The sequence below is a fragment of the Notechis scutatus genome, chromosome 12 (genome assembly GCF_049901735.1).
Source record: "Notechis scutatus isolate UNSWTSFEM ecotype Mainland chromosome 12, rNotScu1.2, whole genome shotgun sequence".
NCBI classification, from domain to species: Eukaryota; Metazoa; Chordata; class Lepidosauria; order Squamata; family Elapidae; genus Notechis; species Notechis scutatus.
This window is the reverse complement of record NC_142020.1, coordinates 3,937,501-3,954,626: the sequence shown is the minus strand read 5'-3', so window position 1 is coordinate 3,954,626 and position 17,126 is coordinate 3,937,501. Positions and strand designations below refer to the sequence as shown.

The 17,126-nt window shown below is 46.5% G+C and overlaps 1 protein-coding gene across 3 annotated transcripts in view; it reads right to left on the bottom strand.

The window, feature by feature from the left end:
• Positions 1-17,126, bottom strand: part of LMF1 (lipase maturation factor 1) — a 189,246-nt gene that overhangs the window by 114,158 nt on the left and 57,962 nt on the right. For all 3 annotated transcript variants that reach the window (XM_087973143.1, XM_087973142.1, XM_087973144.1), the window contains one exon: positions 8,143-8,291. In XM_087973143.1, coding sequence (XP_087829269.1) covers positions 8,143-8,291 — 149 coding nt within the window. The remainder of the gene's footprint in view (positions 1-8,142; positions 8,292-17,126) is intronic.

The following is a 17,126-nucleotide window of genomic DNA, read 5'->3' as shown; positions in this document are numbered from 1 at the left end:
TTGTGTAGACCCCCATTCAAGATCCTCCTCCTCCCCGAACCTATCCAGGTCCTCTATAGCCTCCTCCATTTCCCCTTCTGGGAGGGGGCTGTCCCCCCATAAAGGTACCTGACCATGGGTAGGGTCCAATCTAGGTGAGGACCTGACTGATGGCGAGTCGTGTTCGGGCGCCATCGAGGGGGGACCGGACCTGTACATCTGTTGAATGCCCTCTGCTATCCCCTGGCGGATAGCCCGTTCCATCCATGCCTGCATGTGCGCAGGGATCTCGACAGTGGCGGCCTCCTCCTGGCGCAGACCAGCGGCCGTGGGCGTGAAAGTAGCTTCGGCCGGCCGTCTGGTTGTTGATTCAGGGACCTGGTGTCCCTGGGATAAGCTGCGCCTGGAGAGGGAAGAACAATCTGGGGGAGGGGGGGTGTCTGGAGGTAGAAGGAATGGAGGGTGGGAGGGCTGGGGGCACTGGTTGTGCCTCTCTAGATCGAGTGCCCTATGACGCCTTAGGGCGTCTCTCTGAGAAGCCTTGGAAGTTTCCTTAGGGGCTTCCTTAGCCTGTCTGCGCAGGTGGTAGGACTTAGATCTGGCCTTCAAAGAAGAGCCTCTAGCAGAATTGTCATCTGCCATTATAGAAGAAAGGACTATAGGTCCAATTTAAGGCGGTTGGCTCGCCAAGGGTTCAGCCTACAACAAGGCCGGGTGTCCTTTCAGCCGGCCCGCGCCCCCTTTTGGAATTTAGATATATAAATTCTACAATATTATTGCTGTTATAATTATTGATATAAATATACACGTGCGAATAGACAATGTATATGAAATCCAATCAGTATTGGTAATGCGTTATTGCCAAGTACCAATAATATATATGAAAATATATATATATATACCTCAGAAAACATATATATGTATATGTATATAGTTATGTATGTATTATTATTATTATTATTATTATTATTATTATTATTATTATTATTATTATTATTAATACTTTTTGACAAGAAATAAACCGGGACCTGTTCAGCGCTCCCAGGAGGGAGTGACCCCAGATACGGTGTTAAATTCTCCAATTGTCCAAATGAACGCCTGAGGCTGGAGTGAGGCCTCTGGCAGCTGGAGCTCCCAGGCAACCACCGGGAGGGATAGGCTGCAATTCCCTGCCCTGAGCTGCTGCGGAAAGCCAACAATTTGCCAATATCTAAGAATGCAGTAAGTTCTCACAGGCTGGGAGGCCTATGATTAGAAGACTAGTTTCTTCGCAGTCGCAGAGGCCTGTTAGAAAACGCCCGAAACACATGGCGGCGCCCAAAATGGCGGCCGCCCACGATCCCTTTAAAAACGGGCCGCTCAGGGCAAGACTAAGCCTCTCCGGCAAACCTGGAGGCCGAGAGAGGCAGCGAGACAATTTTTCGCCCCTTTTTGGGGCGATCGGCGTTCGCGGTGGGGGGGATCACCAGCTGCGCTTATCAGCGCGATCGAGTGGAGCCGCTACAATAGCGGCGCGAAAAAGCGGCAGGAAAGGAGCCGAATTGGAAGGGGGGGAGAGGATTGGCGCCGGAGCGCGAAAGCCGCCCGCTCCCTATCCCCCCTGGGGGCGAAGAACGCGCTCCCCTGCTATAGCCACCCCAATTGCGCAGAGGCTAAGGAGAACCGAAATGCAAGGCAAACCTGAAGGGAAATTTTCTTTTCTATAGCTGTTAAAAAGGAACTTGAATTGGCCAAAGAGTGAAGAAATGCACAGCCTAATCTCACGAAGGCTGAGCGTAAACTGGGGATTGCAAGGCAGCCACGTGGTGAAGGGCAGAGCAATCCTCAGTAATTAAGCTCAGCCTACAACGACGCAGACTGAAGCACCTCCCACTCTCTGGATGATCCGAACGGCTCCCAGGAGAATCTACAGGTTTGCACCTCTTCGCTAGAACCGGTTGTTAACATTCTAAGCAGTTTGGAGAACCAGTTGTTAGAAGAAATTCCTGGCCTAATCCTGTAAGGAAGGCAGGAAGGAAACATTCTGGGGTTGCATACAGAAACTGCCTCTCAGTTAACCCTTATTACATTCTTGGCAGGACTAGATTTCCTGTCTCTGGAACTTCTCTGGAGTTTTTTTCCCCTTCTTTGCTGGTACTTTGCTTATGTGGAGTGACCATTCAAAGTTACAATGGCACTGAAAAAAGTGACATAACCATTTTTCACACTTATAATTACTGCAGCATCCCCACAATCACGAGAGGCCAGGCGAGGAGATGCGTGCCTCGATGTGAGTGATATTGAGTTGGCCATGCCCAGCCAGTCACATGACCACCAAGCCATGCCCACCACCTAAGCCACACCCACAGAAACCGGTTGTTTAAAAAATTGAATCCCACCCCTGGTGCTCCAGTTGTTTTGAGATTGCACCCAAGGCACCTATGGCTATTGGTGCCACCTTTGCTTTCTTTTGCCACAGTTGTTCTACTTGTATTTGCAGGTCTTTGCATTGTGTCATTTTCTCTAGTTCTATCTCTTCTATTTGCTGCCCACTTCAAAGTTTGAAGCAGATCTGGCTAATGAATAATCATACCTTCAGCCAGGCTTTCATCAAAATTTACCTCTGTCCTCCCCGAGTTTGTGATAAATTTTTTGGTAATAGTTTAATCAGTAGCTCTCTTCTCTTCTCGTCTCCCTTCCTCTCCTCTCTCTTCCCTCCCCCTCCCCTGACTCCAGGCATTGCCATATCCACTATTCACACTTTCTTGTCTTTCTTATTGGCACTTGTCAAGCCTGAGGTGTTATGTGACAGGTTCTTCTTGTTTTTTATTATTATAAATTGTAATAAATCATCATTATATTCCACCTTCTCCCTCACATACACCCACCCACACACATACACTCAAGGCAGCCTAATCCTAATACTCCTAATATTTCTGACTCTTATTTTCCCCTTAACAACAACCCTATGAGGTGGGTTGGGCTGAGAGACACAGAGCAACTGGCCCAAAGCCCCCCCCTCCCTTAGGCTTCGTGTCTAAGGCAGGTCTAGAACTCACCCTCCCCTGATCTCTTAATTAATGTTTCCTAATCTACCCCCAGGCCAAGCTGTCCAGCCTCACCCCAGCTGCACTCCCCGCTCGCCCCCAGGAACAATGGAACGCTTTGCTGCCTACAAAGCAGCCACTTTGCCTTGGATTCAAATCAGGCAAACAGCATTTGCAAACCTCACTTTCCGCAGCTGAGGGACAGTTACATGGCATTTTCCTTGTCGCGATGCAACCATTTCAGTGGCTCACCTCTGGATAGGATGGATCTTACCAGAGCACTGATGTACGTTCAAAACCTCCATCTACACCAGGGGTGTCCAACCTTGGCAACTTTAAGACTTGTGGACTTCAACTCCCAGAGTTCCTCAGCCAGCTTTGCTGGCTGAGGAACTCTGGGAGTTGAAGTCCACAAGTCTTAAAATTGCCAAGGTTGGACACCCCTGATCTACACAATGCCCTTAAAGGCTCTTCTGTCGCCCGCTTTAAATCAACTCTTCGCTATGGTGTTATCCTTCTCATTTTTCTTACTACTTTCTCCTTTTGTTCTGACCCAAACCTGATTCCAAGGGAGTAAACACAAGACAAAGGTAACAGCACAACCTTTTACTGTTTCATTTACGAATCCTGTTTCTTCACAGATAAAAGGCTGCTTTCAACTAATTAGCTCCGACAAGAAAGAGCCTTGCCAAGTTTTGGCAAGGCTGCCAAGAACAACAGATAAAGATCCCAAACAATAAATCAAAAAGTCTCCAAACACCAACTCGGATATTCTAACGTCCACCAGGCTCAAGTATCAAACTTCTTTGCTTCCTGCAAAGAACTGCGGTTTCTCAGCTGGCTTTTATCTCCTCAGGGAGGGGCCATTACCTTGCAGCCTTACTCCTAAGTCGCCCTTGCTGCTGCAGCTGCTCTTTCCTTCGAGCAGCCCTGCGCGCACGCACACTGGGCACAGGCTCCTCAGGCTCCTCTTCCTCGCTGCTGCCAGCCTCCACCATCTCCGAAGGCAACACTCCACTCCCTGATGGTCCTAGCCCCATCCCTGCATCACACGCAGGTCCCTCATCTGAGTCCTCACTCTCCGACACCTCAGCTGTCCACACCTGCTGCCGACGAACCACAACACCTATTGACATCTTATGATTTCCTGTTCAGGCAGGAAACCCTACATCCAGGATGGAGAACCTGTGGCACGCGTGCCACAGGTGGCATGCAGAGCCCTCAGCTCAGCTCCGTTGCGCATGTGTGCGTGCCTCCTGTTAGCCAGCTGGTCTTTGGGTCTTTGCCATGCATGCAGGGGGGGGCAGTGTGCATGCACGGTGGAGGCGCGCACATTGCATTTTGGGGATGCACGCACATGCGTGCGTTTGGGGCATTCGGTGCCGAAAAAGTTAGCCATCACTGCCCTCATTCATATTAGACAAGTGGCTGTCCAGTCTCTTTTTGAAAGCCTCCAGTGATGGAGCACCCACAATTTCTGGAGGAAAGTCCTTCCACTGATTAATTGTTCTCACTGTCAGGAAATTTCTCCTTAATTCTAGATTGGATCTCTCCTTTATTAGTTTCCATCCTTCGCTTCTTAGACCTGGTTCCCCCAGCCAATAGGTCTAGAACCTGCCCCCACTGCCCACCCTGTCTCCCCATAAATATCTTTCCAGGTGGCCCAATTTGGCTCTGCTCAGCATCCTTCCTTAGGTCCAAAAAGCCCATCTTAGTTTTCCTTCTGTTTAAATAGTTCCCTTTTTACCTATTGTGTTCTCTTGTTTTGATGGATGGCCTTACAGTGGCAATAAAGATTTGCTTTGGGACTTACCTGGCTGTGAAAATTGGTTTCCAACCTATGAATCTCCAATTTTTTTAATGGAATTTCATTTAGTTTTAACCATCCAGAGTTGCTGGGTGTAGGGTGGTGTAAATTTTTAATAAATAAATAGTTTTAAATGTATTGACAACTTTATTGATATTAACTGTTTTATATTTAATAAACAAATAATTTGTTTTCAAAATGTTTTTGGAAATATCACTGTCTTAGGGCCACTTAAAACACTCAAAGTTTCTAGAATGTTCAAATAAAGAAAAACAATGATGTAATGAATGGCTTTGGAGAAGATCAGAAGTATAATATAAATCAATCAATGAACAAACTGAATACAAAGGGAGATTAACAGGTCTAATGACTCCTCACAATGCTGTTTTGTATTATATTTCATTCTGACATCTGTCAATCTCTGTCACCATAGACCTTTGAAAAGTCTTTGAGACCCACTCATTTTCCACCAATTTTTTTGAGCTGTGATCTTACAGATTGCCATAGTTTACTGGCGTCAATCTGTTAGAGAAGAGAAAAATATCTGCTTCATTGTTGTCACACATTAATTATTTTTACTTGTTTGCATTTTTATTTAAGTATGCTAAATAATCCAAGACTGGGACATCTTACTGTATCAATTAGAAAGGAACATTTTCTTCCCTAAATAATTAACTTTTTTTTTTAAAAAAAAAGCAGGCCCAGCTTAGATTTGCTGAGAATATGTTCATGGAAGCAGGTACAATACTTCTATGCATACTGCATTTGAATGATCTTGTCTGGGGTTAGAAATAAGGAAGGGTAGAGATTGATTATGGCTCAGATGGGAGACCACAAGGAAATCCTAGGCCGAGTGAGATAGTATGAAAGAAAATCCCAGAAACATAAATGGCAAACCATTTCTACACAGCTGTGGCCGAGAAAACTCCACGGAGAGGATCTATGAGTTGTGGTGGCGCAGTGGTTAGAATGCAGTATAGCAGGTTAACTAACTGCTCATTCCAGAAGTTCGATCCTGATTAGCTCAAGATTGACTCAGCCTTAGAGAGGGCGGAGCTGGTGTCGCGACGATACGGCATGCGATCTTGGAGGTCTGAGATCGCTGCCGATATCTTTGCTCCTGGACGGTCCAAGTGGATCTAAACCGTCCCGAAGAGACGGTGAATGTAAAAAGTGCATCCTGTCGATCCCAGGGATACTGCAAAGTCCCTGGTAGATCCAGGAGAAGCTCTTTTTGCCAGAGGCAAAGAGGCAGCCATTAAAGCTGCTGAAGTTGGGACAGCTCCGAAACGAAAGAGAACGGAAAGAGAGAGTGTGATGGTTTGGTGAGAACTTTTTCTTTATTTTAAGATTTGAAAGGACACCCTAAGGCAAAGAAAGAATCTGTAAAAGTTTTGACAGAAGTGATTAAGCGGCGATTTTAAACAGGAATGTCAAAGTAATATATATATATTTTCTCATTGCTGGATTTTCTACACATGATCTTATACTTTGAAACTGGACTGTTTTTTTTCCTCTTCTTTCATCTATTCTTTTTCTCCTTTTTGACTTTATAATACTTTAGGCTAGAGACTCCCTTTTAGTTATTTTTTTAAAATATCTTTTTCTTTTTTTAATTAATTCTTATTGTATTTTGCTTGGAAAGGGAGGGGGAAAGTGAAAGCAAAAGAAACTTTGTAACACTGCCAACTAGAGGCTTGGAAATATTCTATTTCTCTTTTGACCAGACAAAGCTGAGAAAGAACTGAGACTTCTTTTCAAGGACATTGCCTGTTTGATAAGATAGCATGGGAGAGTATTACTGCAGGTGCTCTTCTGGGTTTCTATCAACATCTGGAGTCTGGCGTTGAAGTTTATAGGAAAAGAAAAGGTGATAAGTCTCTGAAGAAGAGAGTTATAACAAGAGCCTTGGATAATTAAACAAAGTGATTTCGTCACCTTTGCCTGTCCTTTCTACCTTATGGGAGGGGCAATCACCTCCCAGCCTTACTCCCGAGTCGCCCCTTTTGTTTCAGCTGCTTTCACCTACTAGCAGCTCTGCACACACGCGCACTGGGAACAGGCTCCCCTGGTTCCTCTGCCTCGCTGCTGCCAGACTCCGAAGGCTCCAAAGGCAGCACCCCACTCCCAGATGGTCCTGGCCCCATCTCTGCATCGGACGCAGGACCCTCATCCGAGTCCTCTCCAGACTCCCAAACTGATCCCCTTTCTTTCCCACTGTCCGATTCCACTGCCGTCTGCACAGGCTGCTGGTGAACCACAACACTACCTACCTTTCTATCTCTCTGTCTCTCTCTTTCTCTTGCTGTGGCGGTTCAGTGGTTAGAATGCAGGATTGAAGGCTGACTCTGCTCACTGCCAGCAGTTCGAGCCTGAGCAGCTCAAGGTTGACTCAGCTTTCCATCCTTCTGAGGTGGATAAAATGAGGACCCAGATTGTTGGGGGCAACAGGCCGACTCTGTAAACCTCTTAAGAGAGGTCTGTAAAGCATTGTAAAGCGGTATGTAAGTCTAAATGCCATTGCTATTCTCCCTCACTCTCCCTCTCTCTCTCTCTTTTTCTGTGGTGGTTCAGTGTTAGAATGCAGGATTGCAGGCTAATTCTGCCAACTGCCAGCAGTTCAAGCCTGAGCAGCTCAAAGTTGACTCATCCTTCCATCCTTCCGAGGTGAGTAAAATGAGGACCCAGATTGTTGGGGGTAATAAGCTGACTCTATAACCCACTTAGAAAGGGCTATAAAGCCCTGGCAGGCAGTATATAAGTCTAAGTGCTATTGCCATGAAGCCATCAGGGGCCAAGTCTGCTGAAGGTAACCATCTGCCTTGGCAATTCTGCCTTTGGTGGGGGTTAGTAAATTAATTTTGCATACGGATTACCTTAATTTCAGAATTGTGTTGGAAATGCAAAGAATCTGGCAATGTACATAGGAATCATTTCCTTTTTCTCACATGTTTGTTTTGTAGTGGAAACACACCCATTTCTAGCCCTGACATTTGGGGAGGGGCTATGTCTCTTACAACTAAGCCGTTCGTCACCAGCTGCACAAAAGTATTTCTAAGCCCCTTCTCTGGAATGCCTCGTCCACCTACAAATTGGCATCTTTTCCACCTGTGGGTCCCCCTTTCAGTTACCAGGGGTACCCTGGCATTCTAATGCCAGCCGTTTCCTGACTGGCTGGGGAATTCTGGGAGTTGAAGTCCACCAGGCTTAACGTTGCCAAGGTTGGAGACCCTTGTTCTGTTTCGTGCATACAATATATCCACACTTTTCTCCACGTCGCACGTCGTTTTCATGCCTCCCATAAGACAATTCCTACCGTGGCGCACTTACCGCTCCAAGCATGATTCTGAAAACAAGCCAACGATAGGCCCAGATGACAATAAGGGAAGGAGGGGTGTCCTTGGCCACACGGGAAAGCCTCCACAAAGGACACAGGAAGATGGCCAAAAACCCAGTTTCCAGAAGCTGCGATTCCCAACCTAGAAGGAATGATGGAGAACGTTGTCAGGTTGCTTGAAAAAATAAGGCATGTTACTGATGTGAAGGTGGGACTTCGTAAAGCCTCTGAGAAGAGGCACTGTGCAAAGCACATGGGAAAGGTCCCTCTGTGGCGCTGTAAAGCAACGATGGCATTTGAAGGCGAGTGGGACTCTTTGGCTGTTTGCATGACACAGCCATCTGATTCCCTTTATTTTGCAATTAAAATCCACCTGAAGACTTCGTGCATCTTTCATGTATGTTTCTTTTAACATAGTACATACATCTTGATCTGCCTATATAACAAGTGGGATGTTAGAGAAGATTATATATATATATATCTCTTTCTCTCTCTCATCTCTTTCTCTCTCTCATCTCTTTCTCTCTATCTCCTCTCTTTTCTCTCTTCTCTCTCTCCTCATCTGTCTTTCTCTTTCTCTCCCTCTCTCTCTCTCTTCTCTCTCTGTCTTTCTCTCTATCTCCCCTCTCTCATCTCTTTCTCTCTATCTCCTCTCTTTCTCTCTCTTCTTCTCTCTCATCTCTCTCTCTCTCATCTTTCTCTCTACTCTTTCTCTCTCTCTCTCTCTCTGTCTTTCTCTCCCTCATCTCTCTCTCTTTCTCTCATCTTTCTCTCTCTCTCTCTCTCTGTGTGTGTGAGAGAGAGTGATATACATTAGTGTGTGTGTGTGTTTCCAGTTCTTTGTCTATTAATTGTGATGACCAGGTCTTCCAAGGTATTTTTCTGGACCAGCAAGTATGAACACACTGTGCAAAGAATCGTTAAGATGAAGACCTCATTGGCTGGTGGGCTAAAGCCCATGGTTCCCAACCTCTTGGGACTGGTGGCCGTTATCTGCAATTCGAAGGCATCTCACGGAGGAAAGGACATGGCTTGCCACATACTCCTAGTTACCCAAAGGCAAACAAGTGGCACTTTGTTCCAAACTCTTCCCAGCACCTGGGCGTGACTTTTCTCAGTATTTTCCCGGGTTGCAGCCCCAGGTATCCAGTAAAAGCCACCACAATGCCAGGTGTGTTATGATGTCCTAGGACAAAGGACACTACGTCACATACCAGCCTTCTGTTCAAAACAAATAATAAAATAATGTAAGCACGAAAGTAAAAGTTGGAGACAGGTAGTCCTTGACTTATGACCACATCAGAGCCCAAAATTTCTGTGTGTCCAATCACACTTGGCCAATAAAGAATTCTATTCTGTTCTGTTCCATTCTAATTCGAGGACTACCTGTACTTGTAAGGGAGGTGTTACTGTATTAAAAGATGTTACACCCACTCATCAGCAAAGTTCTTGTGTCGATATGCAATTATAGGACCATCAAAGGAGAAGGGCTGGAATGTTGAATCTGACAGGATGATACACTGAAGAGCAGCACGTTTGAGAAGCAATGGGAGAAATAGCCACACGTGTATATATATATATACCACCCAGTATTTGGCTTTACTTCTTTTCCAACTGCACTCAAGACAGCTGTCAGGTAGGAAGGGAACAATTCCACCCAATCTCATGCAAATGGCAACCTTTGCATAAAATTTTCCTCCAACAAGGGCCCAATATCCAAATGATTATTAAGAAAGGGGAGGGTGGCAGAAAAGGGTAAAGCAATCAAGTAGCTATGTCAGCAGCTAATCTATTTTGGGGACAACCATGTTGATGGACAAACTGAATATTATACATCATCATCATCATCATTTAACAACCCCATAATCCCTTGCGGGGTGGAGTCTGGGCAACTGAATGGAGCTAGCAGAATGTTTAATGGCCGGATGCCCTTCCTGTCACCAATGCAGAGTTTTGTTCAGCAGATATGTTCTCAGTGTGCCTAGAGAGAGAAATATCTGCCTCTACCTAGGATTGAATATTAGTAAACTAAATATTAAATACTAAATAAACTAAATATTATACATGTTCTAATTATATATAAACCTATATTCCTCAGTTTGGTACTCCAGAGGCTTCAACACTAGAGCTGAAAGAATGGCTGCCTATTTCCTCATCTTAAATGTTAAAACATTCCTAACAGGTAAATTGGGTACCATTTCAGGACTATCCACCTATGTATGTGTTATACAATAGCAATAACGCTTGGACTTACATACTGCTTCACGGTGCTTTACGGCAGTCTCTAAGCAGTTTACAGGGTCAGCCTATTGCCCTCAACGATCTGGGTCCTCATTTTATGGAGCTCGGAAGGATGGAAGGCTGAGTCAACCTTGAGTTGGTCAGGATCGAACGCCTGGCAGTGGGCAGAGTTAGCCTGCAATACTGCATTCTAACCACTGCGCTACCAGAGCTCCCAGAAACCCATCCAGACATAAAAAGGAATTGGACACAGAGTAAGGGTCGGCAATTTAGACTGCAGTCATGAAAGTGAAGAAGAGGAGGAGGAGGAGGATGAAAAGAAGGGAGGAGGGAGGAGGAGGAGAATGAGAAAAAGAAATAAATTACATGGTATGGGACTTATTTTATCAATGGTTGGAAAAGAAAACAAGTTAAAATGGAGTAGATGAACATATAGAGAAATAAGATTGTTATCAAAGTAATAGATATAAGAAATAATGGCTCATAAAGAAAATGTGATTATTGTTATATTGGTAAGAAAAATGTTAATTATAACCGTTAACACAAAATATATGTACCTAGTCGACACACTGTATGAATGAAAGATGGAATTATTGTAAATATAAAAATAAAAATAAAAAAAATGATATTTAGAAAAAGGAGAATAAGAATAAGAGTTATGATTATGGGCCAGGTCTTTCCACGTCTTCTGACCTTGCACTGCTTCTCTGAGTTGTTCTATGCTCTGGCTGGCGTCAGCTTTGATGGTGCAGACTTGAAGGCACTGCCATATGGCTTGACCCAGCCTGCAGCTGAATTGACCTGCGGCCAGACCATAAGCACTATTCATACAGAGATGTAACAGGCAGACTCATGGGTCTATATGAGTGTGGGGGGGAAACTGAAATTCATGGAGGTATTTTTTTTTTTTTCTTCTGATCAGAAACTCGATCACCTCGCTATGGAATGTCCCTCTGACCAGGTCTGAAAAGTACCAGTGGAAATAACTAAGCAGTGGTAAAACTATATTGCTCCAGGTTTCAGTCCTTTGAGGATCAGAATAGAGCTGGAAGGGACCTCGTAGGTCATCTAGTCCAACCCCCTGCTCAAGCAGGAGACCCAAACCATTTCAGACAAGTAGCTGTCCAGTCTCTTCTTAAAAACCTCCAGGGATGAAGCACCCACAACTTCCCACTTGCTTGACAAAGACCTCCAATCAAACAAAGAGACAGATAATGACAAGAGGCACCTACGCTACGCTTCATTTTTCTGTTGTTATTCTGAGAAGCAGCAATGCAACTTGTTTCCTACACCTGAACCTCAATTATTGTTTTCCCCTCTGCGGCTGGAACTCCAGTGATTAAGAGAGAGAGGAAGAGCGTTTGTTTTATCCACAAACATCCGGTAGCTTCCAGGAGATCGTTCGATGCCAAAGTCAGCTTTTCAGAGTTTGGGCTCTCAATTGGCAATTGCATAAGCCCCAGCAGCTGCATCCAACAGGGATGGCCTCGTCCACCAGCGAGAAAGGTGAATTGTACTGCGGGGCATGGGGAGTTTACGCAAAAGGCTCGCCGGCCGTGGGCTCCAAACCCTGATGGGAGGGCCGTCTCGGGCATCTGACCCAGGCTGCACAAGAACCTCACTGTTCCGGCCTTTCACATGCTAATCAGCGCAACTCGAGTCCAAAGACACAAGTGCACATGCTGGAGCTGCACGGCACATTATTCCTCTCCCCTCCCACATTCCCCCACAGGGTCTCGTGGGGAACATCTGTGACACTCTCCCCACCCCACCTTCTCACACCTCCCCTCCTGATCTCAGCTGCCTGAGCCCCTGCCAGGATGCCCTCTCCCCCCCCAGTAACCCATGTGTGAGTTCCACGCACACCATTCCCAGAAGGCCTGTCTTTGGGGGAGGGGGCATCAGGCTCTAAACCAGAAGTCTCCAAACTTGGCCAACTTTAAGACTTGTGGACTTCAACTCCCAGAATTCCTCAGCCAGCCATATCTGTTTCTTTTTCTCTTATTCCCCCAAAGAGGAGAGACTGCAGAGGAAGGGCCTGCAAGAGAGTAAGCTGTGCTGGCTGAGGAATTCTGGGAGTTGAAGTCCACAAGCCTTAAAGTTGCCAAGTTTGGGGACTCCTACTCTAAAGGGACTTGCGCCTCTGGGGTGCACCTCATTCGGAGCGGGGAAGCCAGGCTGAAGGATGTGCATCCTTCATCCCTGCTCCCAATTATTGAGCCAGGAAAGGCAGTGGTGGGAGGGGAGGATATTTTGGAGGCATTTGGGGGGGGGGGAGTTTTGCCAAATTGGTGTCCCAACACAGCAGGAAGAGGCTGGCTCAGATCTGCTTTCCTTGTCTCCTGTTATAGACTGGTCTCTTTGGAAAGTGGGGGTAGGGCTTGACCTTCCGCCCCCACGAACCACACCGAGAACCTCCTGGGATTCCAAAAAGGGAAATTAAATTCATCAGCCATTTGGGCCGGGCAGGCCTCCAGCCAAGCGCGGCCCTCGCCGTCCCACCTGCCAGCCTGGCACCCGAACTGAATTCCTGGCACCGCCAAACTCTGGGGTCGTTTCCAAGTTCTCTCGGTGCCAAGATTTTATTTCCAGCATGCTGGTTGGGGAGGGGGCTGCTCCTCCTCCGTGCAGCTGGGAAAGGAGGTGGGGGAGGACCCCCCTTCCGACCAGCTGCCCCATGGGGGCAAGGGGGCGCCTCCTCCTCCTCCAGCTGTTTCACTCTTTTCAAGGGGTGCAAAGCTGGTCGAGGAACTCTGGGAGTTGAAGTCCACAAGTCTTAAAGTTGCCAAGGTTGGAGACCCCTGGTTTAAAACAGTGCCCAATCCATGGTCACTGGGGGAGGAGGGGGGCAGAGGATAACACAAGGGTCAGGATCTCCTCACGCCAATCATAGGTCTTTGGGCTAGGTGACGTGATGCCAATTTGCCCAATAATGCATGACACAATTATCCTGATGCAATCGTGGCTTGCGGTAGAGACTCCCATTCCAACCCTCTACGCTGCAGTCCAGTCCCTGGTGCATAAAAGGGAGGGGGGTCCAGTCCGTGGGGGGGGGCAATGCTTTGGGGGGGGGGGGCACAGGAATTGCTCTGGGCTCCCTCAGCCCAAACTTTGCTCCCGAAACCATCCCCCCGGGGGAAAGGGTGCAAAAGGTACCAGGTTGGGTCAACCCAATCCAGGGTCCTGATTCAAGGACTGGGCAGGCCCCCCTGGCTGCTGGGCCCCACTCCAGCCACCGAAGCTCAGAGGCGACTTTGGCAAGGCTGCTCCGGCTCAGCCTCTCCTACCTCGCAGGGTTGTAGTGGGAAAATATGCCTTGTATGAAAAGCAAGTCAGTTTGTCCTCATGGCTAAGGCACCATCCAGAAACCAGGAGGCGGCGAGTTCTAGTCCTGCCTTAGTCCTGAAAGCTAGCTGGGTAACTCTAGACCAGACCCCCCCCCTCTCTCTCAGCCCAACCCACCTCACAGGGAGGTTGTTGTTAGGGGTGGGGGGGGAAGTAGCAGGCAGGAATATTAGGTATCTTTGCCACCTTGAAGCAGTTATAATAAAGGCTAATAATAATAATAAAGGTAGTCCTCAGCTTACAGCCACAATTAAGCCATGTGGGTTAAGTGAGACAGTTGTGAAGGGAGTTTTGTGCTCTATTTTACGACCTTTCTGACCACTGTTGTTAAGTGAATCTGGCTTCCCCACTGAATTTGTTTGTCGGAAGCTCGCAAAAAGTCGTGACCCCCTCGGACATGGCAACCGTCCTAAGTATGAATCGGCACCCGAGCGTCTGAATTTTTAATCACGTGAACCAGGGGGACGATGCAAACACGGCTGTGTGTGGAACAGCGGTCCTTTTTTCTGATGCCTGTTGTAAACTTTGAAATGGTCACTAAACGAACTGTTGCACGTTGAGGGTTACCTGCCCACTTGCATGCGCACACATGTGCACACACACACACACACACACACACACACACACATACACCCTGTGGGACAGGAAAATCGGCCTGGTCTGGAGGGGCCCTCCTGGCCTCTGCTTCAACTGTCCCCCCTTTTCTTCTCCCCCGGAGCTCTTCTGCTGCCGAGGCTGGGGCTGCATCCTGATACTTCTGGGAACGACAGGCTCGCATTGTCGGCCCACCTGCTCCCCTTTTCTCCGCTTGGATCTCGTCAAATTTCAGCAGCTGCACGGGGCGCACAATGGCCGCTACTGTGATCCCAGTGGGGGGGGGAAGGACAGGGGGGGGATGTGAGGGAGTCCATTTCGGAGGGAATAAAATTAAAAGCGGGACACATTTCAACGCCTGCGCCCGCCCCACACGTGTTCCAAATGTTCGGTACGTGCTCTGAACCGGGTGCAGGAGAAGATGCCAACTGGCATCTTCCTTCTTTGTTCCCTTGTATTTCTGCTTAAAAACAAACGCGAGAGAGTCCCCGCATTGATGGCATTCCGTGTTTTTTTTTTGTCCTGCTCCCAATCAAACGCCCTCAAGACCCCCCACCCGGCCACCCCCAAGACCCGATCAGCCAAAGTCCAACTGCAAACAACTGTGGGCTGCGACAGATCTTGCTTGGTCTTTCCCTCCTCCCTCCCTTGCATTTATTAAGACATTTCATTGGAAATAAGGTCCTTTCATCCCAAGGAGACGACAGGACCGAGATGAGCCTCGTTCAACATACAGGCTAGAAGAAAAACATTTTTCTTACTAAAAACAAGATTCCTATTTTCCAAAGCACCAAATCTGTGTTACCAAATTCTGCAAAGCATCTACGGTATCACATAACATAAGAACGACTGGGGGTGACATGATAGCAGTCTTCCAATATCTCGGGGGCTACCACAAAGAAGAGAGAGACAAACTATTCTCCAAAGCCCCAGAAGACAGGACAAGAAGCAAAGGACGGAAATTAAGTCAATGAGATTCTTGTCCTGCCTTCTGGGCTTTGGAGAATAGTTTGACTCTCTCTTCTTTGTGGTAGCCCACCCCACACCCCCGCTCCCGAGATATTGGAAGACTGCTATCATGTCAGCCCCAGTCCTTTTTTATATTATGTTATATTGTAGATGCTTTGCAGAATTTAGTAACACAAATTTGTTGCTTTGGAAAATAGGTTGAGCCCCTCTTCTTTGTGGCAGCCCCTCAAATATTGGAAGACTGCTACCATCTCCCCCTTAGTCCTTCTTTACATTAAACATAGCCAGTTCCTGCAACCCTTCCTCATATGTTTTAGCCTCCAGTCTCCTAATCATCTTTTCTGATCTTTTCTGCGCTCTTTCCAGAGTCTCAACATCTTTTTTTTTTTACTATCATGGTGACCAAAACTGGCTGCAAGGGAGGCTTTCCAAGATCATTCACCAGGTCAAAAACTCCAAGAAGGGGATGAAAGCTACCGAAGTATCAGGTTGAGAGAAGAGCGAGCCTGATGAAGGGGGGAAAAAAACTCAAAAAAAAAAAAAGAAAAGAAAAGAAAAAGCGGACCAACCTCTCTTTTCAGAAAGCACCGAGAGTCAAAAATGTGATCAGAATCTTCTGGGTCTTAAAAAGTACATGTGAAAGAGAAAAGTACAAGAGGAAAGAGAAAAAACTGTGCACAAAACTTTTAAAAGCTCCCAATTATTCTCCAGGGTAGTCATTAGAAACTACTTAGGTGACAGGAAGGCGAGATCTAAGTGAATACAGCAATAAATTAGCGCTTACCCCCAACCCCCAACCCACCCAGATCTTTGGGAGCAAAGCAGCAATTGACAGAGAAATCAGGAGGGAAGATGTTAATTTTTCACACACACCAAAAAAATTTAAACTTAATGGACCTCCTGTCTCTTGTTCTGTAGGTGTCTGTCATTCTAGGTAAGAGATCACTTTTGTTATTGCATTTCCAGGCAGTGGGAAGAATTGAACTGAAGAAGCCTCTTGGATGAGAAGCGAAACGTCCTCAAGGAAAAACCAAGAAAGTCCAGTTGCTTTTTGAAAAAAAGCACCTTTGCAGAGTTTTGATCCACAAAGAGGAGGGTGAGAGGGTTTCTGAAATCCCAACACAAGAGGGCATCAAACAAGTGCCGGGCCTCGGCCCCACTTGCCTGGCAGGTCCCTTGAGACGCCGGATGCTACCATATTTTTTTTCTCTATAACTGTCTGGTTTGCTTCTGCAACCCAACAGGACAGACACAGACTCCAGAGAGTAATTAGGACTGCTGAAAAAACAATGGCTACCAACCTGCCTTCCGTCAAGGACATGTATATTGCACGAGTCAAAAAAGAGGGCCGTGAAAATATTTACAGACCCCTCACATCCCGGACATAAACTGTTTCAACTCTTTCCCTCAAAACGCTATAGAGCACTGCACACCAGAACAACCAGACACAAGAACAGTTTTTCCCCCCCAAATGCTATCACTTTGCTAAACAAATAATTCCCTCAACACTGTTCAACTATTACAAAGTCTGCACTACTATTACTGTTAATCTTCTCATCACTCCTTATCACCCATCCCCTCCCACTTGTGACTGTATGACTGTAACGTTGTCGCTTGTATCCTTACGATTTACAGTGACTGCTTCCTAGTATGATTTGATGGCTTATTGTATCTTTTCTTTTATGTACATGGAGAGCATTTGCACCAAGACAAATTCCTTGTGTGTCCAATCACACTTGGCCAATGAAGAATTCTATTCTATTCTATTCTATTCTATTCTATTCTATTCTATTCTATTCTATTCTACTCTACTCTACTCTACTCTATT